The sequence below is a fragment of the Camelus bactrianus genome, chromosome 34, assembly GCF_048773025.1.
Source record: "Camelus bactrianus isolate YW-2024 breed Bactrian camel chromosome 34, ASM4877302v1, whole genome shotgun sequence".
Classification (NCBI taxonomy): domain Eukaryota; kingdom Metazoa; phylum Chordata; class Mammalia; order Artiodactyla; family Camelidae; genus Camelus; species Camelus bactrianus.
Window position 1 is genome coordinate 18,995,879 of NC_133572.1, and position 25,870 is coordinate 19,021,748.

Below are 25,870 nucleotides of genomic sequence, written 5' to 3' on the forward strand. Positions count from 1 at the left end.
GTTCTCTTGCTATTTCCTCCTCCTCCTTCTTCTTCCTCCTCTTCTTATTATTATCATTATTTTTATTTTAGTGAGTTCAACTTTTAAAATTTATTACCAAGAAAATGTGTTACATTGCTAAATAGTTCTGAGGTCTCAGGAAGTTGATTTTTTCCTCCTTAAAAAAAAAATCTAGGTATAGAGGTACAATTCTATGAGCTGAAGAGGATTTTTTTTTTCCCAAGCACTGGATGGTCTACGTTCTTGATAAACACATTCATATGAGCATTTAGGGGGTTCTTCATTTTTATCTAGTGGCATTTCCTTAAGCAGAATGAATAACGTAGGTAGCTAAGGACATTATCATTCCACCCGCGTTCCCAGTCATCTTGTCTCTGAAGAATGAACACCAACAACACGCAACAGGAAGTCATCACTGCGAGGGAACAGTTGCCGACGTGAAAAACAGAAGCCAGGAGAAAAAAGAAAACGCGTCCAAAAATATGTAGGAGGTATTTAAGACACTTTACTTTTTGAGAGTGCGTTCTCATACGTGATCTCACTTAACCCTCTAATTCTTCAAGTAGAATTACTGTGCTATTTTACAGTTGAAGAAAGGGAGGGTGGAAGAAATAAAGTAAATAGTAAATTACTTTTTAAAAGAAATATCACAGAATCAGTTGGGTTCTCAAGTGTTAAAAGTCAGATGGTTCCTGTAAATCTATTTCTTTTCCCAAATAATCCATAAGTCATTCAACCTGCAGCAAATAAATATACTGCTGCAAATCAGAGCTACCATTTAGAGGAATTTCTCCTTCTATCCTTGGGCCAGTCCCTTCAGCTATGATCTTATGGGAATTACTTCTCAGTGACAGGGGTGAAATAAAGTCAATACTCAGGAAACTTGGCTACTGAGATCCTTACCCCTTGGGGAAACGTGTCTCCTGCCATATAGAGCACTCATGGTACTGAAGGGGAGCAGGACCCTGTGCCCCCTCCTCTGCCTCTTGTTTATAGAGAAGCTGACGTCCCCCAGGCCTCCATGAGTCCAGCTGTTGGTTAGGACAAGCCTGCAGGCGCTGGGGGATGGCAAGGACTCTGACCTCCTATCTCAACAATTAGATGAGCGTATTCCTTCGTTTCCCTTTAAAACGTTCATGACTGAACAGAATCTTTGGAGATACTTTTTGGTGGGGCGATGCTGGGTCCACCAGACTGCAGGCATTCTGGTTAAAAGCAACTTTCCTTTTTGGTACCAAGGCCGTTGCCCCCAGGATCAGACCCCGGGCCGCTCCCTCAAATAGAAACCAAGTACTCTTATCTAAACCTCCGGAGGCAGCTGCAGAGAAGAAACAAGAACTGGTTAGAACCAACTAAGCCCAAGATGGTGGAGGATACGACTTCCAGGGGGCCCTGAGCCTCATTATACGCTCCCTGTGATGTATTAGCTGCTAAGTGACACACCCACCAGCGCCATGACAGTTGACGGTTGCCATGACAACGACTGGAAAAGTCCATACGAGGACTTAAACAAGGACTGATTGGCTCCATCACGCCCGGAAGGAGGACATGATGGTGGAAGCCTCCCGTAGAAGTCCACGCGGCCCGACCCGGGCGGGAGCTGTCCCTGCCGCCCGGCTTGGCTGACGGCTCCCCGCCGGGGCCCCTCTCCCTGCTCCCTGCTCAAGCGCTTTCCTTCCTTTTCCCCTTCTGAGCAATAAAGCAGCTGTTCACTTCATCCCTCTGCCTCTGCTCTGCAAATTCTTTCACAGTCGGTGGCAAGAACCCACACTTTGGTGGGCTTCCTAATTTAGGGGGTCCCTCCGTCCGCTAACAGTATCTCTGAAAGGCACAGTATTATGGAAAGCTGTTTGGAAACAACAACATTCAGTAAGTGTCTAAGGCACAGATACACGCTCTCTGGTCCACTGCTCTTAAACTTCAATCTCAACTAAAGATCCAGTGATGTAAGATGTATGTAACTAAAGTTTGGTTTTATATTCTATTCCAGTCATTTACTTTCAATTTTGTATAGTCTCTTCAAAAGTTAAGAATGCTGTTAATTTTTCATTGTTTGAATACCTTTCAAGACATTTCATTGTTCAAGTAACACTGTATCATGTGCTCCAGTTTGTAATTTCCTTTTGGAATATCCACACCCTGATTTATTTGTCTGATTTTCATTCCACATGTTAATTTATTTGAGGTTAAGTATGCTAAGGTCAAATTTTTATTTTCTCTTTCCTGCTTGGAAAAAAAAAAAAAGAATCCAAAAGAAAAACAGGACTGGGAAAAAAATTCTACCATAAGACCTAAATTTTACTGAACTAAAAAAACACTCTTAAGTAAACTTCATTACAAGAGCTGGCAGCATATTTTCAATCGTACTAGTTTCTGGCATTTCCCAAGTGCGTGGTTCCTTCATACTATAAAATAAGAAACATCATGTCATTAAATTGCACCAGAATGACATTGATTATTTACTGGTCTGCGTCTTTAATTGTTTGAAATTGCCATTAACACCAGCAGTGAGTCTTGTCACCTTGCTTTGGTGCTGTGTCCCCTCTCACCCATTACAGACAGTCCTGGGAAAAAAAACCTCAAGTGCAATTTAGGGAAATGGGACACACTCTTCAGCGCAGGGCCAACTGAGTCATCTGACCTCTCACAATGGGTGACCTCCAGGAGTGACCCAGAAGGGCTCCGCCCAGTTGATTTTTCAAGACCATTTGGAGTAAAAACCATGCTCTCTAATGCCCTCAGGAAATGACTCATTTTTAAATGGCTGAGTTTTCCTGATACCTGATAATTTTCCTCTGGATGTTGGGAATGAACTGAATTAAATACTTCTCTGCTCTTTTAAATAGAAAATAGTGAACATAATTTCACTTTTCTCAGTGTGTTGGGGTGACCATAACTAACTTTGGTTTTTGTAGCAGATGGATGGGAAATTACTTCGGTGGAGTGGAAAAAAAGACCTGCATTTGGAGTCAGAAGCCATGGATGACAGCTGCTGTGTGATTCTGAACTGTCTGTGCTTTAGTTGCAGCAATAAGGTCTGTAACATATTAACCCTCTGTGTGAGTAAATGGGATGCTGGGTGTAGCATGCCCACCACCACACCTGTTATGCTCCATCCATCTGATGCTGCAGGACTTTGGGTGGTTTTCCTTGACTCCCTCCACAGCCCTAATGAACCCATGCCTGGCTGAGGCTGCCAGCTCTCCTTTCACAAGTTTTTCTCATCCTCCAAAAAACCATCCTCCTCTGCTGTCGAAGGCCTTTGACTTGCTTCCATCAGTCAAAATAACATCCATTATTTCTTCATCACCAGCCCAGGGAACACTCATGTCATCTTGTTTCCATCTGTTCCCCCCGCCATCCATCGCAGGTTCTCAGATGTGAAGGACATTTGACCCTCTCCATTTTAAGACTGCAGGAACATTTTTTTTGCCAAGCACTCACTCCAGCAAAACCTGTCAATCTTTCATCATCAGAAGCAAATGATCCCCAACAGGCACAGAGCAATTTCTTCCAAGCCTTTCTCATACGCTCAACACCAAATGGAATTCCGGACACGTGCAATTTTAAAAGCCACATCCAAGGTTATAAGGAGATTCAAAGTCCTATGTGACAGATCAATGCGCTCCTGGAATCCTTGTCATAATAATACTTCGCAGCATGAATAGCACTCTGGTTGTGGGATCGACTTAGGAAAAAAGAGTGGTGGGCAGGAAAAGCGCGTCCATGTGCCTGGTCAATAATTGCCACCCAAGGAGATCATATGGGGTGGGGAGGGAAAGGAGTGTGTATCCTGAAGATCCACCTTGGGAACCAGGGTCACCACTGGCATATGGTGGGCAGGAGCTGGGGGTGTTAAACACGGGTAAGCATATTCGAGGGAGGTAAGTGCTGTGGAGAAAAATCAAGCAAAGCAGAGGAACAGAGTGTGCTGGGGTTGGCAAGGAGATCAGAGACAGTCCTGTGGACAAGATGACCTTACGTGAGGAGTCCTGAAGGGAGGGAAGGAAGCAGCCATTTAGAAAGGAGGGAAGGTGTTCTGGGAAGAAGGAAGGACAAGTCCAGAGTCCCTGTAATAGGAATGGCGACTGGCATGTGCCTGGAGCCCCGCGTGGCTGGAGCTGAGGTCTGAGAGGTAGGGGACCAGGCAGAGACAGGAGGGAACGGGGCAGGGGACAGGCATTAAAAGAATGACAGATTAGCAGATACTAACTACTGTACATAAAATAGATAAACAACACGTTTCTACTGTACAGCACAGGAAACTATATTCAATATCCTGTAGTAACTTACAATGAAAAAGAATATGAAAACAAATATATGTATGTGTATGTATGACTGAACTATTATGCTGTCCACCAGAAGCTGACACATTGTAACTGACTATACTCCAATTAAAGAAGAAAAAAAAAAAGAATGACACAGCCATTGGCACCAAGATGGTGGGAGATTCAACTCCCTGTAGACCTCGACCTTCATTACCTGCTCACTGCGACGTTTCAGCATGGGAAGTGGCACTCCCACAGGCACATGACAGTTCCCAGGCTGACCAGGAAAGGCCAAAATGTCGATGGGGCCCAATTTCTGGGAATCCCTGCCCTTTCCCCAAAGTAGCTGGAATAACCTTCCCACTTGTTAAGAGCATGAAATAACCGAGCCCATAAAAACCAACAACTGCGCACGTCGTGGCCGCTCTGCCTCTGAGTGAGCCGGCCCGCACTCTGACTGTGGAGTGAGTATCTACTTCTACTTTAAAAGCACCCAACCCCGAGCCTTGTGGTCTCTCTGGGCTTCTGAGCCGGCCTGCACTCGGTCCATGGAGCGTGTGTGTCTCTGAATAAATCTACCTTCACTCTACCATTGCTCACCCTTGAATTCTTTCCTGCGCAAAGCTAACGACCCTCACCTGGCGGGGGCATGTTTCAGGGACTCAACCACGACCTGGGACCCAGTCATTCTCTCGTGCCCCATTTTTCCTGTATCAAGACAGCCCAGGGGCCCTGATTCTCACCCTGAGTGTGACAGATTCAAGCAGAACGTCCTGAGCACAGGACTGCTATGAATGGAGCTTCCCAGCGGCTGCTGCATTGAGAGCAGACTGAAGGGGGGAGGGGAGAGGTTAAAGTGGGGCGACCAGGGCACGGTGCAGGGATCTAGGTGAGAGAGGATGGGCGGTGGGGGGGAGTGGTCAGATTTGGGATCTATTAGTAACATTCGCCAAGTGATCATGGCCAGGAATTTAGACACTGCTTTAAGCCTTGTATGTGATCTTCCAATATTCCAGCCCTAGGAGGTAGGTAACAGCACTGTTCTCATTTTAACAGGAAACCTAAATAATATTCTGTTAAAACGGTCATATTTACTTTTATAAGAAATCATGCACGTTAAGCCAGCATAGTGGATGCTGTCTGACTCCACCCAAATACCCTCAAGTCTCAGGCACTTGTTTACTCAGCGGGTTCTTCTCCGGGCATCACCTTACCTGAGGCCACTTCTTCCGCCTGGGACCACTGATTGGTTGATGGGGGGGGGGTGCAAAGGTTCTGTCTCTTTCACACAACTCTCAGGGGCCATCCCAGCTCTGAAGTTCCCTAAGGGCTCTTCTGAGACCCCAGGAATGCACCGCATCTCAACTTCTCCCTCTGCCCATCCTGCCTCCCCGTCTTCCTTGCCTGGTGCTCGAGAGAGCACTCCTTAAGCCAACTTCCTGCTCACTAACCCCTTCCTTGGATTCTGTTCCCTGGGGAACCACAGCGAGGTTCTGAATTGATTTCAAAAGTGGCTTAAGGCAAAAAAAAAAAAGAGAGAGAGAGCAAATGTTTTTCTACAAAAATGATAGAACTTTCATTTTGAAATTTATTCCATAAGTATGGCCAGAGTGTGACTAAAATTCTAGTTTCCTAAATGAAATAGTGTTTAATTTCTTGGACTTTATGAATGGAAACTGCTAGACTCAGTTAACGCAAAACATACACGGTGAGAATATACTTTCACCAACAAATACAAACAAAAATAATTTCAATTGTGCTACTGGAAAACATATTTAGACATTTGTAAACGAAAACACCACACCAGCAGAAGAACCCATCTTCACTTGTTGAAGTTGGTTAACAAATGGTAATGGACTTTTCCATCTTTCCAGAAATACATGGCAGCTGGTATCTAAGGCCACCTGTCGCCATGAGAGTTATTTTAAATGTTCAATCAAAATAGCCTGGGTAAAGAAGGGCTTTTTGAACAGTCATTACATCCTGATTTAAAAATATGTTCAAATTCCACCAGTTTTATACACAACATTTTTCAAAGGCGTTATAATAAAGTAACCTTACTGATATGCTCAGGACATCAATGGATAATGACTGAATTAAACATAGATTTCTTTACACTCTCATGATACGGCTCTCTTCAGTAATCATTGTTTTATTACTTCCTTTTTTCCACATACATTTATTATAGTCTAATGGTGTCTCTGCAGACGTTCAGTTATCCACACAGGAGGGAGTAACAAAGAATGAGAGCAGCGGGCACCGTGATCATGACAAGTCTCTATTTTATGCATTAAAAAATTCCAGTCAGAAAGATTTTAGCTTCTCCTTTCCCATGCGTTAGCCAGTTAAATAGCGATGGAGATTTCTTTTGTACAGAAGCGTTAAAAGCACATTCCTTTCCTTTTAGCTATGCCAGGAGAAAAGAGCCTGGTCTGGATTTCAACCCCCTATGAACACAGCTCTCTTTTCCTTCAGATTTTCTATTTAAAACGCCAACAACAGATACATTAGAAGAGGACAAGGCCCCTCTAAGGGTCCCCTGGCTGCCCCCAAACACCTGAGCATGGGAGGTGGGAAATCTTGAGACGATTTTCTGTGTATTTCATATTGAAACCATACCTGTGAAAACAGCTCTCTGGGCAACTGAGGATCACAGCCTTTTTTTTTTGTAAGGATGGAATCCTGCACCTGGCTGACACATCAGCAAACCTCGGTGGGGGGTGGGGGGCTTGTAGTGGGCCGGAAGGAAGGGGGCATCTAAGTGAACAGTACTCAGTGGATCCTGGGGTAACTTCCTGCTGACAGTGGGGAGACCTTTTGGATCCACCTGAACAAAGTGAACTCTTTTCTCATTCCCAGGCTCAGGGTTCCTGTTGACCAGCTCATATTAACCAACCAGTAACTAAGTCATGCGTGGAATCTAAATGTTAAGATGCAAAACAATTTCCACGAGACTCTAACACCTACAGTGAAGACTTCTTTGAAAGTCTCTTAATTGTATCATCATTTTTCCAGATGTTCCCTAGTGTCTGTAAAACATACTGGTGGATTCCTGCCACTTAATAAACCTTCTCTATAAGCCTGGGCCCTTCTGCTCCGGTCAGCTGAGCTGCATGACTGCTCAGTCAGTTAGGTTTATGAACACATTTATTCCAGTTGTTTATTGCCATTGCACAATATGATGAAATATTTTGCAAACTGATAAAATATAAATATGAGAAAGAGAGTTGTAATTTCGATGAAGGCCAAGTAAATATTTTGGAAATACTCAAAAAAGGGAAGTTCCTCAAAAAATTGAATCTGATGTAAGATTCATTGTAGAAGACCCGAGGAGAAAAATCTCAACATTTTTATTCCACTTTAAAGGATCAAAACTGGTCACCACAGAAAAGAATTAGGGATGTGTGTTTTTGCAGATTCTAATCAGTAGGCTCTTACTCAAAGAAGAGGACTTGGTTTGACATTAGAAGGACTGGTGAACGGACGTACGTGTGAAATTTTCGGGAAGAAAAAAAATTCAAGAGTGTGCCTAATTTGTTTCATGACTCTTCACTTTTCACTGACCTTTTAAGCTAATCAACAAACCACTGGCCAAGCACACATTCAGTATCGTCTGCACCACGTTTGGGTGGGACCACGGTCTCTTCTTTTAGGCTTTATTGCAGGGGTCATTTCATGGGAGTTTTTGTACAGGAAGAGCCTAATGGCCGGGGGGGGGGGTGTCTCTGGACTTCGACTCCCATCCTAGGAGGTGAAATGGTAGAAACCCTCCCCAAAGTAATTCAATAATCAGAAAGCTCTGGAGGCCCCTGGCAGGTCCCCCAGTGGTGTTCTGATTTTCCAGCATATGGAATCCCGAGCTTTGTAGCACCCCAAGAGGCATAAACACGAGAGGTGTCCCTCACAGCCAAGGAAAGCTGATACTCGAGTTAGTGGAGGGTTTAAGGAAGGGATTCTGACAACTTTCTTGGATGACTTGGGTGCTCATCAGAATCTATGCAGCATTTTCCAAGGGAGATCTCCCTTGCAATTCTCAAGTACCATAAACGAGGTGCCCAACATGAAGGAGAAGTCAGTGGTGCCTCCACATTTTACAAACACAGAATAAAGTTTAAAAGCAGCAAAATATTCATGTCATATATAATCAACAATTTAATATAGTGTTATTTTAAGACCCGTAAGCCAGCCAAAAAGACCCTGGTATAGACTCAACCCTAATGACTAATTTCACCACTGCCTTTGGGATCTAGACGAGAAGGAATCGCTGTTGGGACAGATTTCAGGTAATATCGCCTTTAATCCTAATCATTCTCTTTTGCTGTGCTGCGTGCAAATTTGGAAAAGGTCAGATACACCAAAGGTGTAGAGTAGAGCGGTTGGGAGGGGGCGGAATCCGTGTTCCAGCAACCTCCACAAAGAAAAATATTAAAAGATGGACAGTCTTCCAGTCACCTAGGCTAAATAACCATCGAAATGATGAACGGTCCTAGTATTTTTCTTTTCTAACACAAAGAGTGACAATTTACTTAAATTTAAAAAAAAAAAAAAAAGCATCCATTGAAAATTCACCATACAAAAACCAGGATGCTTTAAATCATAAGCATGGTGGGCCTGGTGTGAGAGGGTAAAATACTTCACCAATTACTGTGCAGTATATTTGCAGCTTTAACTGTTTTCTCCCCACTTCTCCAGGGACATGTTTCTTCCAGAAAGACAGTTGCTGAAGCAAACATTTATTTTTATTGTTTACTGGGAAAGAAGTGGAAGCCCCAACCAGTGACTGTAATTCTGTAAAATCAGCTGCCAGAGAATTTTGCTTAATTTAGACCTCTGCCCCAAACTGGGTCTGCCGTACTTCTGCTTGAACTTGACAGAAAAGTCTGTTTTTCAGGCAAATGTTTTTGCCCTTTAAGAATGCCACCTAACATCATGAACCACTAATTAATTAGTAAAGCCAAAACACACTTTCGTTTGTTTGAATGTCCCTAGAAGGAATGTGTCTTTTGAAAAATGACATTTCCTCATTTCAAAAATAATACATGTTCACTGTGGAACATTTGGAGCACGAAAGAAAGTGGAAAGAAAAAAATTAAACCGTAATCCCACTCACCAGAGATAAGCTTTGTAAACATTTGGATAAACTAGCTGGCAGTGAAACAATAGAATTCTTCATTCGATCTTAAAAAATGTCTTCTATTTCTTAATAAAAGTTCTTTTCCTCAGTGAAAACCTTTGTTACAGTTTTTCCTCTGGGACTTACATTTCTAGAAATCTTTGGAAACGGGAACTTGGTGCGAACAGTTTAAAACTTTTTCCCATATTGAATGTTAAATTACAGGTCCTAAAACCTAAAACATTTTGACTGATGAACAATATACTTAGTAGAACACTGTTGAAAAGGATAACTTTTAATATTATATCTGTTACTTTAAGAATGACAATTTCAAACGAAGCCTTGTGATAAAAGAAAATTTCACATACTGACATTTAGTGGAGTCATTCTGGCTTATGCATGAGTTAACTTGATTTTTATGCTGACTGAAAACAGCCTGTTTGTGGCCTATCCAGCATACATTGTACATCTGCTTTAATTATTAAAACAAAAGGGCACAGTGACCAGAAGAATGTCCATGTTAAAGGCTAAATGCCTCTTTTCCCGGGACCCCAGTGCTGGTCGTCCCTTGATGATGAGACTCCCTTCCCAGGGGCCGAGGCCACGCTGACTCGCTGCGTATGTGCCGGTCTGCCCTTTTTTTGTGAAACCTTGAAGAAATGTATCCGTGACTCCTTTAATGTTCTTTGTTCTGACAAAATACAAAACTGTGCAGGAAGCCACGCTTCTCCGGAGCAGTGCCTCTGAGAAGCGGGCTTCCGGGCTGGTCCTCAGTTTGGCTCAAATAAAATTCTTGTCTATGCTTGTTACTGATTGTTCACTGATTATTTTCGTCGACATCTGAGACAACACTAGCAGGGCACTTCAGTGAAATGTGTGATTTGTTGGCTATGTATGTTTTAGAGCAGGTCCCAAAGTAGAACAGGATCAGGACATTCAACCAAACGTGGGCCACCCTGCAGGGGCAGGGGAACTTCTTCAAAAGACTTCTGTGAACCTCACGGTATTCAATAAAAGAGAGGATCTGCCCACAGTGGGAGATTCTGAGGCTGTGTTTAGTTGTCATGTCTCCGTACGTTCCAGGTTAAATTCATTTATTATCTGGGATCTTTGGAGGCAGATCATCCTGAAAGTCAGAGTTGCGTTTAAAAGAGTCCCTAAGAACAAGACAGACTGCTGCTGGTAACGCGGAGCTTAAAACGTGAATTCTCCTTAAAAGTCGTCTCTAAAGAGTGTTTGGTATGTTCTCTCCCAGTGGATGAGGACAAGGAGAGAGTCAGGGCTGTTCACATAAAAAAAAATTTTTTTTTTAATTTTTTAAAAATTAAAAAAATACACATTGTATACATATTTGCATATATCCGTATCTTATTACCATACTCCCAACATGGTAATCAAATGTGTTCTCATTTTCTTTCTGTTTAACACAATTATCAGAGTATTTTGTTCCTAGACTCAAATGTCTTTATATAAATCCATTTAGAGAGCGGGAAGCCTAGAGTGGGAAGAATTCAGGGGAGTAAATACCCTGAGAACTCCCAAGGACATTTTTGACAGCCAGCTCCTGTTTGCCTGTGTGATGTATTCAACTGTATCACTTCATTGCATAAGGTATCGCAATGGAAATTTTTACAAGAAAACACCGAGCAAGGTAGGAAGCAAGGTAGACATACCAGACTGGAACCCCGAGCCAAAAGACTTGGAGATCAAGACCTACAGCTCCTCCCCTGAGACGTTCACTGTCAAGAGAAACTAACAACCCCCCACCCCCAGCACCGGGCGGGGTGAGTGAAGCAGACAAGGGCCTGGAAAGCCTGACCGCGGACACCCACCCCCACTTACCTGAGGGCCGTCCTGTAGTGGTAGATGGCTTCCCTGTCCCGACCCTGGTCCTTCAGGAAATTGGCGTAGTTGTAGTGGACCTTGGCATTGTGGGGCAGAGTTTGAACTCCAGACCTAAAAATGAATACACTTTTTTAAGAAATGAGCAGTGAAGGGCACTGTTGAGGAATGTTGTCAGGTTCGTCTGCGTTTTACCCCCAGGTTCGTGAACCTGTATCTGAATGTCCACTGCGGTCCTCAAAGCCAAGTGTTCCAAAATTCAAATTATGTGAGTTATTAAACACGCGTCTGTGGGAAACAATGGAGGCAACGCTCAGATGTGCATGAAAAACAAACACGCTAACTGCACACGAAGCAGAGGTGGTGGCAGGTGGTGAGAGATGATTCTTTGGGGAAAAACCCTGCATGCTCAGGTTAATTCAGTTTTTTCCTTCCTTCCTGCACTTGTAGCCTTCCACTTTTTTTTTTTTTAATGTGAAACTGTCTACAAAAATAAATCATTACAAGAGGGATGATCGTAGACTGGCCTCCCTACTAAGGTTCATTGGAAATAAACATTTCCCGTGTACTAAGCCAGGTCTGATTTAAAAAAAAAAATAAAGGCAGGTGTAATTATTCTACAAGCTGCAGATAAGGAAAGAAGGTTTTGTTCAGTAAGGTTAAACTCGTTGCTTAAATGTTAAACTCGTTGCTTAAATGTTCAGTGTTAGTCTGCTCCGGTTGGCCAAACAAAACTCCTGGGGACTCCCTAGAGGGCGACGCTGAGGCTTCAGAGATGACACATGGAGGAGGAACCTGTCTGTTATCTGCACTGCCTCATAAACTCAAGTGCACAAGATCAGGCAGCTGGTAAGCGGCAGAGATGGGACTGTGACCCAAGGAGTATGCTCCTAGAGTCCCTGATCCCTCACCTGCAAGGAGGTGGTGGCAGGGGAATGATGAAAGTCGGTGGGTTTGGGGGCTATTTGGAAAGAAAACTCCTGGAATTCACATGGGTTAAATGCAGGAGGGGGACAAGTGATGAGACAGAGGAAAGAGGAAGGATGACAACCTAGTTTCTGGGCAATTTGTACTTGAAACACACTTCTTCCAGGTGACATATTATCATTTAATTTTTAATTCAAAGATTAAGACTACTAGGGGAATTCCATGTAAAGTGTTAAACCTGTTAAGGAAATACATCAGGGTATTGTACCTTTCAAAACAATAAAAAATTTTCAATTGAAGTATAGTTGATTTATAATGTTATATTAGTTTCTGGTGTACAGAATAGTGATTCAGTGATACACACATATATTCTTTTTCATTATAGATTATTATAAGCTGTTGAATATAGTTCTCTGTGTTAATACAGTAGGACCTTGTTGTTTAGTCTGCATATAGTAGTTTGTATCTGCTAATCCCAAACTCCTAATTTATCCCTCCCCAACCCTTTCCCCTTTGGTAACCATTAGTTTTCCATACCTATGTGTCTGTTTCTGTTTTATAAATAAGTTCATTTGTGTAATTTTTTTAGGTTCCACATATAAGTGATAACATATATTTGTCTTTCTCTATCTGACTTACTTCACTTAGTATGGTGATCTCTAGGTCCACCCACATTGCTGCAAATGGCATTATTTCATTCTTTTTTATGGCTGAGTACTGTTCCATCACACACACACACACACACACACACACACACACACACGTTCTTTATCCAATCATCTGTTGATGGACATTTAGGCTGTTTCCATGTCTTGGCTATTGCAAACAGTGCTGCTATGAACATGGGGGTTCATGTATCTTTTTGAATTAGAGTTTTCTCAGATATATGCCCAGGAGTGGGATTGCTAGATCATAGGGTAAGTTTATTTTTACTTTTTAAAGGAATCTCCATACTGTTTTCCACAGTGGCTGCACCAAACTAGATTCCCACAGTGTAGGAGGGTTCCCTTTCCTCCACACCCTCTCCAGCATTTATCATTTGTGGACTTTTTAACGATGGCCATTCTGACCAGTTTGAGTAACACTTCGTTGTAACTTTGATTTGCATTTCTCTAATAATTAGTGATAATGAGCATCTTTTGATGTGCCTATTGGCCATTTGTATGACTTCATTGGAGAAATGTCCATTTAGGTCTGCTCATTTAAAAATTGTTCTTAAATTAAAAAAAATAAATTAAAAAGTGCAAAGGCAAGAAAAAAAAAAAAAAACAAACCTCCAAAAACCAGACAAACAAAAAAACCCAGTCCCTTAGGACCAGCAAAGACTGCCTCTCTTAAAATCTACTGGCGGGCGCCTGAGTACCTCTCCAGCGGAGAGAGCCGACAGGGAGTGTGAGAAGCTGAAGAGCCACCGAGGGCAACGTCGTCTGAGAGCAGCGGACTCCAGCTTGCACAGAGCTGCCTCAGTGATTCCAAACGCGCGGCAGCACCTAGGACGTTTCGTCGCGTGTCGAGCGTGGCTGGAAACAGATTAGCTGTCGATCTGTATCAAGAGCAGTTAGACCCCACGTTCTCTTCTCCACGCTGCACATCCAGGTGACTTTTTCCACTAGCCTTTCCCCATCCCAGCAAAAGGCAGGAGGCTTACTCCCTCGAAAAGTTGAATCAGAGAGATCCTGCACTCAGGGACAAAAGGCACAGCTGAGGGGCCGGGGGAAGAGCAGTAACCTCCAAGGCAGATGAAGAGAAAATGCGCATTGTGAGCGATGGCATCCCTCTAACCCTGCTGGACCTGCGTACAGCTCTGAACATCGGCAGCCAGGACCGGACTCTCAGGGAGGAGGCAGGAGGAATCCTCTCACTGGAAACTGACCCAGGACAAAAGATTTGGGTGCTCCAGTGAACCCCTCCACCTCCTTCAATTATCCCACGGGAGGTGCACCAGCTGACACACAAAGCTAGAGTTTTAATACGATGTTTCATATGGACGTTCCCCAAAGTGAATTTAGCCATGCGGGCAGGATCAGAGTCAGAGTAACAGCAATGGCTTTAAAGCAATCCAGCTTCCACAGCGGAACATTTCTGATTTTCCGATCCAGAACTAAATAGTGCATGGTACAGGTGGATTTTAAAGATAACTTTGAAAAAAAAAAAAACCCAGATAACTTTGATTGCAGCATAGCTATAAGTGGCATATTTTTTGGAATTGATCCTTCCCTCTGTGTGATTAATACGGCTGCTCTAATACATTTCACCCGAGGAACAGACGGGCTGGTGGAAACACGTCCTTGCTGAGATGCATTGTTCAGTGAGGACAGGAGGAAGTTACGGGATTCCTAACAAGCCAGCAGCCATGGGTGGAGTCACTGAGATGCTAAGAACACACTGCGTTTCCCATTGTTGTTTCTGACCTTTTCATTCCCTCTGTGATGTGTTTCAGCTGCGTTTTTCCAGTCTCATTTAACAGTGAACAGTTGGTGGGAAAAAAAGGAAAATAAACAACTGGCCAAAGGCAAAACTTTCCATGTCACTCTAACTGGCCAGCTTGCTCTCCCTTCACCCTCTGGCCAGCCTCCTCAGTTTGCTTTCGGGACGCTCTGGCTTGGTGATCCCAACTGTCCTACTGAGAACATGCTGCTTTATTTACTCCACCAGGAAATGTAGCATTCATACATTACAGGGCTGCATCTCAAACTGTATTGATAACAACAGTGACTATGTAGTTACTTTTTAAATTGTGGTCTAGTCAGTTTACAATGCTGTGTCAATTTCTGTTGTGCAATATAATGCATCAGTCATACTTATAAATACATATATTCTTTTTCATTATAGGCTATTACAAGATATTGAATATAATTCCCTGTGCTATACAGTAGACACTTGTTTATCTATTTTATATATAGCAGTTAGTATCTGCAAATCTCGAGCTCCCAATGTTTCCCTTCCCACCCCCTTTCCCCTGGTAACAATAAGTTTGTTTTCTATGTCTGTGAGTCTGTTTCTGTTTTGTAAACAAGTTCATTCATTTTTTTTTTTAGATTCCACATATATGAGTGATATCATATGCTATTTATGAATGAAAGTCTCCCTTTCAACCCAGGATCTTAATTCACACACATATTTCTCTCTCACGCTCTCATTTGCAGGAGACTTGAAAAGTAACAGAGATATCTGTCAGGTATCTCCCCAAGCTGGCAGAACATCAGTTTCCTTTGTGGGCACGACTGGAACAATCAGCCAGGAGAACCATCCCCAAATTCCTGATCAGAAAACAAACATTTAGAAAGTGTTCGGCCTGAGGTTCAGAGGAAAGGAAAGCAAGAAGATTTGTGGTTCCCTTCAGTTGTGACCCTGTCTAACCTGAGGTTTCACAAGTCACACTCCGGAAGTGCTGAGCGAAGCATCCATTCCATCTCCTTCGTCCCTTCAGGAACCTATCGGAGGGGTAGTATTACTGTACCTCCCACCTTGTACGTGAGGACATTGATGCTCAGAGAGATTAAGGCCATTTTCTAAGGTTACAGTCTGAGTAAGTCCTTAAACAGAGATTTCAACCAAGGCCAGTGAATGGTCAGGATCATTCCTGAAGTTGGTTAACATTTGATAAACCAAAGAGGTACCACAAGATATTAGAAACATCAAAATTTCATTGTCACAATGTTTACATCACTGGCATACAAACAATGGCCTTGTGGACCACAGACACATCGACCTGTTTCCCTCGTTACCTAGACGGCTTCAACCTCCTTCCCGTGACAATGGCAGAGTTGAGTGGCTGCAAAAGAGAATGTGGGGCACACAGACATTTACAGTCTGGCCTTTGCAAAGGAGTCTGCCAAACCTTAACAAAGGTTTATGTTCTCTGCCCTGGGAGGTCTGCTTCTCTCTCTGGCCCAGTAATTCAGAGAGGAGGAAAGAGAAATGTGTTTGCTACAGAGGGGGGAAAGATCTGGGCCATAAATTCTCAAGTGGTGGTCCACAGATCACTTCAAGAGTTCGTGAGTGGGATTCAGAAAGACCCTAAACTGGATGCAAAAAGACAAATATGCTGTCTTCATCTTTCCAGGTATTTTGAAGATCTGAGGGGGAGGGAGGGAAGATTTCATCGAATTGTGCTATTCTGGTACTATTTACGCCAAACCCGCATCCCAGTCTGGGCTGTCATCAGGCCCAGCTGGAGCTGTGCGGTTCCCTTCTCCTCAGGTTAGGTACCAGAATAGTCTCCTCAGGTTAGGTGCCAGAATAGTCTCTTGTTCTAAGAATCAGAGAAAATGTACCTTGCACCTATGATTCTGAACACCTCTCACTCTGTCTCTGTCTCTCTGTTTATACCAGGCTTAGCTTAAGTTAGAAAACATAAAGCAAAAAACGGGTGGTGAGGTGTATGTATTCTTTGGCTTTTACATCAGATTTGGGTTCAAATCCTGGCTCTTCCTTTTCACAACTATTTTGGCTTGGACAAACTATTCTCTCTGAGCCTCTGATGAGACAGAAGTGTGGGGTTCTTGTGCTTTTGTGTGTAAGTTTTTGTAATAGAAGCACAAAGCTGGGAGGGAGGCATCCGTCTGTATCTCCTAAAAGTACATCACTCAGTGGGACCTTTTCTGTGAGAGGAGGCCTCAGCTGGAAACATCGGAACTTGACTGAAATTAGGGTTTTTCTCTAGCACCAAGGTCTGTCCTAAGATGTTCTGCAAGATTGTCCTCAGTGTTGCCAAGCAAAACCACTGCACATGATTAGAGAGGCCTCCATGGGACCCAATGTCCAAGGACGGTCCGTGGGGTTTTATTTGGAACAAAGGAGAAAACAGAAACAGGGCCTCTGCCAAGGACATCCTCCCATATCTCAGCTCAGGCTTACAAGAGAACAGTCCTTGAAAGCTTGGGTTGGTCTTAGCCAACTGCCTGCACTTACACGGAGTCCTGCTCCTTCCACCTGCTACATTATAGTGCGACATGTCCGTGTGTCTGACTCCCATCCGGACGTCTGGCTCCTGTACAATCTCCCCCCCAAATGTCCTCTCTCTCATATCCTAGAACACAGTGCAGAGCAATAATCTGAAAGCCTTACATAGTGTTTACCCTACTGCCCTCTGTACAGTTCACATGCTCTTTTTATTCTTCACATACACCCAGAAGATACATACTATTATTATTCTAAATTTTGAAATAAAGAAACTAAGGCATGGAGGGGCTGAGTAACTTCCCCACAGTCACACAGCTATTCAATAGTGGAACTTGGAGTAGAACCAGTGTTATAGAAACCTGATTCCCATCGAGAGACTAAGCGACTCTTAGAGGGTTGGAGAACTCAGGTTTATTATGCTGGCAGGCCCAGAGGACTTAACACTCCAAGCTCTGGACACCATCTGTAGGTTTCACAGGATTTTATAGAGTTTTAGGTTTCATATGCAAATGGAGTGTTAGAAATGGACCAATCAGGAGCAAGCTTTTGGGAACCAATGGAATTTTAGGGGTAAATGCAAATGACGTGTTAGAAACGGACCAATCAGGAGTGAGCTTTTGGGAACCAATGGGATTTTAGGGGTAAGTTTCATTTTCCTAGAAGCAAGCCATTTTACAGAAGCACAAAAGCAGGAAGGCAATGGCCCTGCCTGGGGGGTCTTGCTGGTCCCTTTGTGGGTTTTGCCCCTTCAAGAAAGCCTGCCTCCAGACCCCACACTCAACCACTGATTCCAGAGCCTCAGATTCTTAGTAAACGTTCAACTGATTTGAACATTACTCAGGACAGATGAACACATGTAAACATCTGGTCTCGAAGGATAAAAACTCTTCTTAAAGTCTCAGAGTTTTAAAAGTTTTCTCAGGACATAAATTACGATAGGTGAAGGTTTTACGAGACTGTCCCTAGCTCTGATTTGCACTCTACACAAAGCTCCATTTGATCGCCAACGGCCTCCGAGGACGCAAAGCCTCTTTAAGCACATATGTGGAATGGTTGTGTTTTAGTAATCAGCTGTTCACTTCCTACACGCGTCCATCTAAAAAAACCGGAAGCCTCTGGACGCAAGGTCAATGCACTTTTTGTTTTCCTGTTTTCCTTTTTTTTAAAAATTGCTGGCATCAGCTGTACAGGGTTTGAACACTAACTTGTTATCCTTGACATAAACCGCTATCTGCAAAGCCCATCCCCAGACGTGCTCTGATTAAGCAGTAAGCATCATGAGAAGACACAACTGCTCTCAGTACCTTCATTCAAGGAAAGGGTTTAACACAGGGCAGAACCATTTTCAAGTTAGTGCTTTTGTTACCGAGTCCTAACTCGTTCTGCTCACCGCATAACAGGCCAATAAATCGGGAGACGAGGTGTTGGGGAAAGGAACAGCGACTTTATTTAGAAAGCCAGCAGACCGAGAGGATGTCAGACTAATATCTTGGAAAACCATCCTGCTCAAGTCAGAAAACAGGCTCCTTTTATACAAAAAAAAAAAAAAAAAAAGAAAGAAAGAAAGAAAAAAAAAAGGGACGGGGTGTGGTTCGTTGTTGCAAACTTCTTGCTGTAGGAATTCTTTGTTCTTGCAGCCGTCCATGTGGGTCAGGCGTGGTGTCCCTGTAAACCTCCAACAAAACAAAGATTATTTTCTATTCTGCAACTTGTCTTTCTATAAATGTAGAAGTGTTAATATCCTTAAAGGTCAGAGCCTCCAGAAAAGGCTCTCCTGTTTACCAGACAGGCTAAAGGCAACATTCATTTACAAAAGGTGCAGAGCTAACAAGACTAAGCCTACAAGACAGGGCACATTGGTTAAAACTAAAGGAACAGATCCGATATGGAGTTAGATTTGTCCTCCTCTATTACAATTCACATAAAAGCACGTTATAACTATTGAAAGTGAAAGAAAAAAACGAATTAAGCCAACAGAGCCTAGGAGGAAGTTACACTACTGAACTTCCATGCCCCTGTGTTTACAAGATGACCGCAGCACTGGTCAGTAAGAGGAACAGTCCATTGTGGTCTGGGAGAACTGCATGGGGTGGGGGGAGGAGGGGGGTGGGTGGGTATGAGAGGGACGAAACAGAATCTGAAGTCTAAAAGTGAAAAAACCATAGAAAAAAGCCACACACAAAAAACCTTACAGGGCAACAGGTCCCTGTGCAATAGGGAAGAACAAATCTGACTCCATATTAGATCTGTTCCTTTAGCTCTAACCCTGCGCTCTGTTGTCCGTACTTAGCTACGCTGGTTCTGCACCTTTTATAAAAGAACGTTGCCTAGAGCCTGAAATGAACAGGAGAGCCTATTCTGAAGGCGCTGACCTTTGAGGGTATAACACTTTCCCATTCATATAGAGATAAAAAGTTGCAAAACAGAGAATAACATTTGTCTTGTTGGAGGTTTACAGGGGCACCATGACCTGATCTATGTGGACAGCTGCAAGAACAAAGGATTCCAACACCAAGAAGTTTGCAACAACCAACCACACCCCCACCCCCTCTCCTTTTCAGTATAAAAGAAGCCTGAATTCTGACTTGGGGAAGATGGTTCTCCAGGACATTAGTCCTCCATCTTCTTGGTCTGCCGGCTTTCCAAAGTTGCTATTCCTTGTCCCAACACCTTGTCTCCCGATTTACTGGCCTGTCGTGTGGAGTGCAGAACCACTGGAGTAATGATGCTGACAATGATGATGGTAATAGTAATCATAAATTAATAAAATTTGCATGCCAAAATATTTCTTTTATATTTTAGAAAAGTTAAATTGCCAAGTAGCAAAATCAGATATATTATTTTTAAATAGTAGAGGAGTTCAGTGAACATCTGTCTTATTTTTTGTTCATTCTTTCATTCACTTCTGCCAACCCGAGTCTGTGCCCTCGAACAGTGCCTGGGTGACGTCTCTGTCAAAGCCCCAGGCACTTTGCTGACCCCACCTCCCCCACGGAGGTCAGAGGACCATCTTTGGTGAGTTCTGCCATCTCATCTATCTTTTGGGGTAACACTGGGAGGTCAGGTGTGGCTGAGTCAGGGGAGCCTGGTGGTGACAGGAGACTTATGACCTAAGCTCAGGCTGTTAGAAGGCTTTATTTTCTCTGAACTGTGATGTGAAGATACAGAAAATTGAGGTAAGTTTTTCTTTCCATTTGTTCCTATACAGGTGATCAGCTTGTCTCAAGACAGACTATCCAGACACCTGTTTCCTGTCTGCTACACACCAGCTTCCTCACCTGCTCCCCAATTCTGTGTGCTCCCCTATGCCCTTCCAATATTTCCTCCCTTTAAAAGTGATTCCAACTCTATTTCAGTTGTTTGCTCCAAAGAATAAGCTTTGGGTACCGGCTGGTCAGGGAACCAAATAAAAACCACACTGACTGAACTGGCCCACTGAGTCATAAATGAAGATGGAAGCTGGAAGGGGATGAAGACTGAGGACCCCTGGGATACTGAGCAATACCGCTGGTGTTAGGTATTTAGATAAGTGGGGGCACCAGGCAGACAGGTGGAGGAGAGGAAGGAGGGTCTGGAAGGACGGTATTGTGCCCGCCTCCAGCATCAAGGGACTTGACTTCTATATGAGTGCCAGCAAGAAACCAGTTAGAACCCAACAGCCACAACTGCCGGGAGCAGAAATGACTTAACCGGACATGACCCAATATTCATTGTATTCTAATTAACATTGGGGTTTAGCCATCCCCCCACCATGGGTTTTTTTCTGTGTGCACCATGGGTAAGGACGTGTGCAAAGAGGCCAAACATGACCAAGCACTCCAGGGACAAGAGCCATCAATCAATCAAAATGCCACCTCCAAGCGAGGGTCTAAGAGAAAGGGCAGGCAAAACCTGCCACTTTCCCTCCCCTGGATCCGCCCACTTCCTGTTCTTGGGTGTGTCGTTTTCCTTTTTAAAATAAATCTTTAAAAATCTTTCACTACACAATGCACTGTCTCCCAACTGTAAACCTAGCTTTCGGTATTGATAAGAACTGGGGTCTTTACCTTTTGGGGTAACACTGGGGGGTCAGATGTGGCTGAGCCAGGGGAGCCCAGGTGAAGGTCGCCAGGGCTCTGGCAGGAATGAGACAGACTAAGCCCAGAAACACAGCATGGTGAGCGACAGTTCCTAAGGATGTTAATACTCTCTGACAAGTTTAGGGCTATCAATTGACAATGTTTTATTCAGAAACAGCTTCTATGTCACATAAAAACTTACCAGGAGATGAAAAAGTCTTGCCTTTCTTTCTTCAGAATTAATGTTCAAAATAAAGCAACTAGATCACAACTTAATGGCGTGGAATATTCTACAGAAAAGACACTGCATTTCTCTTCCTTCTTCCCGTGTGCTTACCTTTCCCGTTCACTTGTCTGAACAATGAAATTAGATTTACTGTTTCATTTTGTTTATGGCTGATTTTATAGCCCAGCTCAACACTGAGATTGATCTCATCTTGTGCACACACCCCAAAACCTTCCCATGTACCTGATTTTCATAAATTCACTTAGAATGAGCTCCTGTAAAAGTTTATATAATACTATTTAAAAACCTAAGGTTAATTCCCCCAAATAAAATTACATTTTCCACTTAAAACTTTGCTAAAAAGTGTTTCCGGATTAGTAAATATCGCCAGACCCATGTTAACTCATTTGGATACAAATGCACAAGCAAAGAAATAAATGGGAAGAGATTCACTTTTGTCCACATAGTCATACCTGAATAGGGACTCTCTCGACAGCCAGATTTCATTCTGTTTTACGGTTTTCCAAGAGAAGAGCAACAGCAGCAGCACGGTGGACACACTCAGGGCGGTGGCCCCACACCGGTTCAGCCACGTGCAGAGTTTGCTCAGTCCGTGCACGACGAGGATGCAGTAGCCCATGCTGGAAAACAGGGCGGAGAAGCAGGTGACTCTGGGTGCAGGGTGGCCCCTGAGCGTTCCATCCCATGCAACTAACTTTCAAACAGAGCTTGTCCTGTGACAGAAACAACAAACATAAGCTCCTGTCTGACACAGCGTTTCCGTGTTAGTGCTCGTGTGGGCTCCACCAGCACATCTGCTAATCCTCCCGCACAAGTGCAGAGAACAGGTCCACCTTGCAGGCTCAAACCGCCCTGGATTTCCGCAGCTGAGGCACTGTGAAAAGTCCCTCATGTATGTTCCTGGGTCCTGAAGGGACCCTCTGACCCAGGCTCCCTCACGTCCCTGACACTGCATGATCTCATCGGCACCATGTGTGGACCCTGTTCTGCAGCCGGTCCCATCACGGCTCTGTGGGAGACAGTCCCTGTATACCCAAGCAGGACCCTGTGGGGAATTCCAGGGACAGACCCCTCCCCCAGATCCTCTGTTGCAGCTCCTCTCTAAAGCACCCAGATGACAGTATCTCATGTGTATTTCCTGAGTTTTTCAGATGCTAAAAATCACCACCAAAGGGAAGAAATTAACTACTTGATGATCATGAGCAAATGGCCCCCAGACCTTCTGGAGCCTGGGGGTTGATAGTGTTGACCACTCTCTTATCTTCACATCAGCCGATCAGAGGACTGTGCACAGCTGATCATGTACCCTGTGAGCCCCCTACCCTGCCCCTCACCTGGCCTTTAGATGTGCTTTGCTGAAACCCTTCGGGGAATTCGGGGTTTTCTTGGGCATGAGCCACCCCATCCCCCTGGCTCAGCTCTGCATTAAACCTTTCTCTGCTCCAAACTCATGCTTCAGTTTGTTTGGCCTCATGGTGTGTCGGGCACATGAACTTGCCTTCAGTAACACCCCAGGGGACTATCAGGTCCTGGGAGATTCTGGTCACCAAAGGGCATTGGGCTTTGTCTCTGGAAATGTGCCTGCTGCCACAGTCCTTACGCTGAAGGGAAATCCACCGATAGGCCAGTTCCTGAGCCTCACAGCTTGGAGTGCACCACAGACAAGCTGCACTGATACGATTCTCGCACTGACTGGCCCAGTTTTCCCAACAGACACCAAGAATCCCTCATGTTATCTCAGTGGGTCTTTGGCACGATGAAACCACATCTCTCAAAGCCTTCAGCTTGGTGGATGGAACATGGTCCCTCACATCATCTATGAACCTGCATCTCTGGCTTGGTGGGTGGAACGTGGTACCTCACGTCATCTGTGAACCTGCAGAGATGCTTCTTGCCTGTTGACTGGCCTCAGAAAAACACAAACATTTCATTTGTACTCATTATTCCCATCTGAACTTTAGTCAAAACTCACTTCTTTCCAAAGACAGTAATACAAATTATTACAGTATATTTCAACAATGAAGCAAGCTTGCGTTAAGAAATCCTACACGAGTCTGACAGTAATGCCCTAAATGGCCATGAACTAATATCGTTCATTTACTTGTTCAATCATTTATTCATTCTCTCTCTAGTACATGACTGGTAGTACGCTAGGCGCTAAAAATACAATTATGAATAAAACACAGGTTACGTACCTGCTGCGGTGACAGGCACAAGTACAAAACAGACAATCATTCCTATCCCCGCAAAGCTCACACTGATGGGAAAAACAGCCAACGAGCAAGTGAAACCGAGTAGGTCACACAGAGTAAGACATGTCAGGTGGAGAAAAGTCAAGTGGGAAAGAGAAAGAGGGAGTCCAGGGCGGGGAGGGAGTGGTGGGTGGTCAAGGAAGCCTCCCTGAAAAGGTGACATGTGAACACCCTGCTGAAACACTGGGGGTGCGCCCTGCAGCCTCCCCCCGCCCACTGCCTCCGTCTCCCAGGCCAGCTCCCTTCTCGCCCTGGCTCCATAAAGCAACCCCACTGAGGACAAACACTGACCGAACACATTCTCTACACAAGCTTAGTTCATCCTCTCATCCGTGGCAGTCACCATGAGCAGCGTTTAACTCGCGAAGACACCAGAGAAGAGAAGTGAACTGATTTGCTGAATTAGGTCACACAGCCCGTGTGCAGCTGAGCATAGATAAAAACCCAGGAATTCTGGCTTCCAGAGCCCACATTCCATATGCTGTCCCGACATCGGGGGTTTTGCCTTGACAGGTTGATTCCTGTGTTCCTCACACCGCATCACCCAGCTTCCCCTACGGCCTTCCCAACCACGCCATTCATGAAATCTCAGTAGTCGTTTACTGCCTCCTTATGTAGGAAACAGAGCTGCCATCTGGCAGAGCAGTGGGGAAGGAACACACTGGGATTCCAACAACCCTAGGGCGATGGCCACAGAGTGGCATAAGACAATAACAACCAAAGGAATTGGCTGTTCTACACATTTATACATTTATTAGGCGCTTCCTATGTGTTAGGCACTATGCTATATATGGGCCTGTCCACAATACTTGTAGGGTCTGGAACATGGACAGTACTGGCTTTAAATATATTATCTAATTTAAAATTTAATCCTTAGCACTCCAATGTTCACAGCATCGCTATTTACAACAGCCAAGACACGGAAACAACCTAAATGTCCATCAACAGAGGACTGGATAAAGAAGTTGTGGTATATTTATACAATGGAATACTACTCAGCCTTGAAGTAGAATAAAATAATGTCATTTGCAGCAACATGGATGGACCTGGAGATTATCATCTTAAGTGAAGTAAGCCAGAAAGAGAAAGAAAAATATCATATGATATCACTCTTGTGTGGAATCCACACCTCCCCCCTACCAAAAAAAGATAAAAATGAACTTATTTATAAAACAGAAACAAACTCAAAGACATAGAAAACAAACTTATGGTTACTGGGGAGACAGAGGGTGGGAAGGGATAAATTGGGAGTTTGAGATTTGCAGATACTAACTACTACAAATAAAATAGATAAACAAGTTTCTACTGTACAGCACAGGAAACTATATTCAATATCTTGTAGTAACCTATAATGAAAAGGAATATGAAAACGAATATATGCACGTATATGTATGACTGAAGCATTGTGCTGTACACCAGAAATTGACACAACATTGAAACTGACTATACTTCAATTTAAAAAAATAAATAAAATACAATCAAATTTAATCTTCAATATCTTCCATTTCATAAATGAAATGGAAACGAAACAAAAGAGGGAGTAAAATAACTTGCCCACAGCTCCAAAAGCGAGGAATAGAGTCAGATCAGACCCATGGTCCTAACGCTATAATCTAATGCAAGAGTCTGCGAATCTTTTCTGTAAGGGGCCAGACAGTAACCATTTCAGGCCATAAGGCCTCTGTCTTTCTTACTCAACTCTATCTTTGCAGCAGGACAGCAGCCTTCGACACTTATGTAAACGAACGGGCATGGCTATGTTCCAGTAAAATGTATTTATAAAAGCAGGCAGTGGGCCAGATTCCACTGACAGGCCACCGTTCCGGAGCCCTGTTGGAGCCAAAATGAAGACTGTTCCTTCCACTCAGCACAGGCATCAGGATCGAGTAACACAATCATTTTTTTTCTTTCAAAAGTCCTAGTACTGACATATGATTTAAAGAAATGTTATGCCATTTAAGATAATCTCCACTTAGGTTTGCAAATTTCTTAGCAAGTATCACATTCTTACAGACTTGAACACAACATCGCAGAGGTTAAGATGCTCCTCTATTATGACATTTCATCTTTCCACACCTGCTTTACTGCAGCTCTCAGCCAAGGGTGGGAAAAATCGCTCTCTCTCCATTGCTGGGGCAGGGCACGTCTTTATTTTCAAAGTGGAAAATCAAGCAAAGGAGAAACTACATTCTCTTCTGGCCTCCCGGGAGATGAAGCCAGACTCCAGTTTGGTCTGGTTAATCTGGTTAAGGAAAGTC

At 43.7% G+C, this 25,870-nt stretch overlaps 1 protein-coding gene and 1 long non-coding RNA gene across 5 annotated transcripts in view; one reads left to right on the forward strand and one right to left on the reverse strand.

The window, feature by feature from the left end:
- The window catches only part of TMTC1 (transmembrane O-mannosyltransferase targeting cadherins 1), a 239,362-nt gene that overhangs the window by 57,200 nt on the left and 156,292 nt on the right, over window positions 1-25,870 (reverse strand). For all 4 annotated transcript variants that reach the window (XM_074357366.1, XM_074357367.1, XM_074357368.1 and 1 more), the window contains 2 exons: window positions 21,813-21,980; window positions 11,224-11,337 (listed from right to left, as the gene is read on the reverse strand). In XM_074357366.1, the coding sequence (XP_074213467.1) occupies window positions 11,224-11,337; window positions 21,813-21,980 (282 nt within the window). The remainder of the gene's footprint in view (window positions 1-11,223; window positions 11,338-21,812; window positions 21,981-25,870) is intronic.
- LOC141575896 (uncharacterized) lies at window positions 18,287-20,482 on the forward strand. Its single transcript, XR_012503963.1, has 2 exons — window positions 18,287-20,070; window positions 20,264-20,482. It is a non-coding gene; the product is annotated as an uncharacterized LOC141575896 (long non-coding RNA).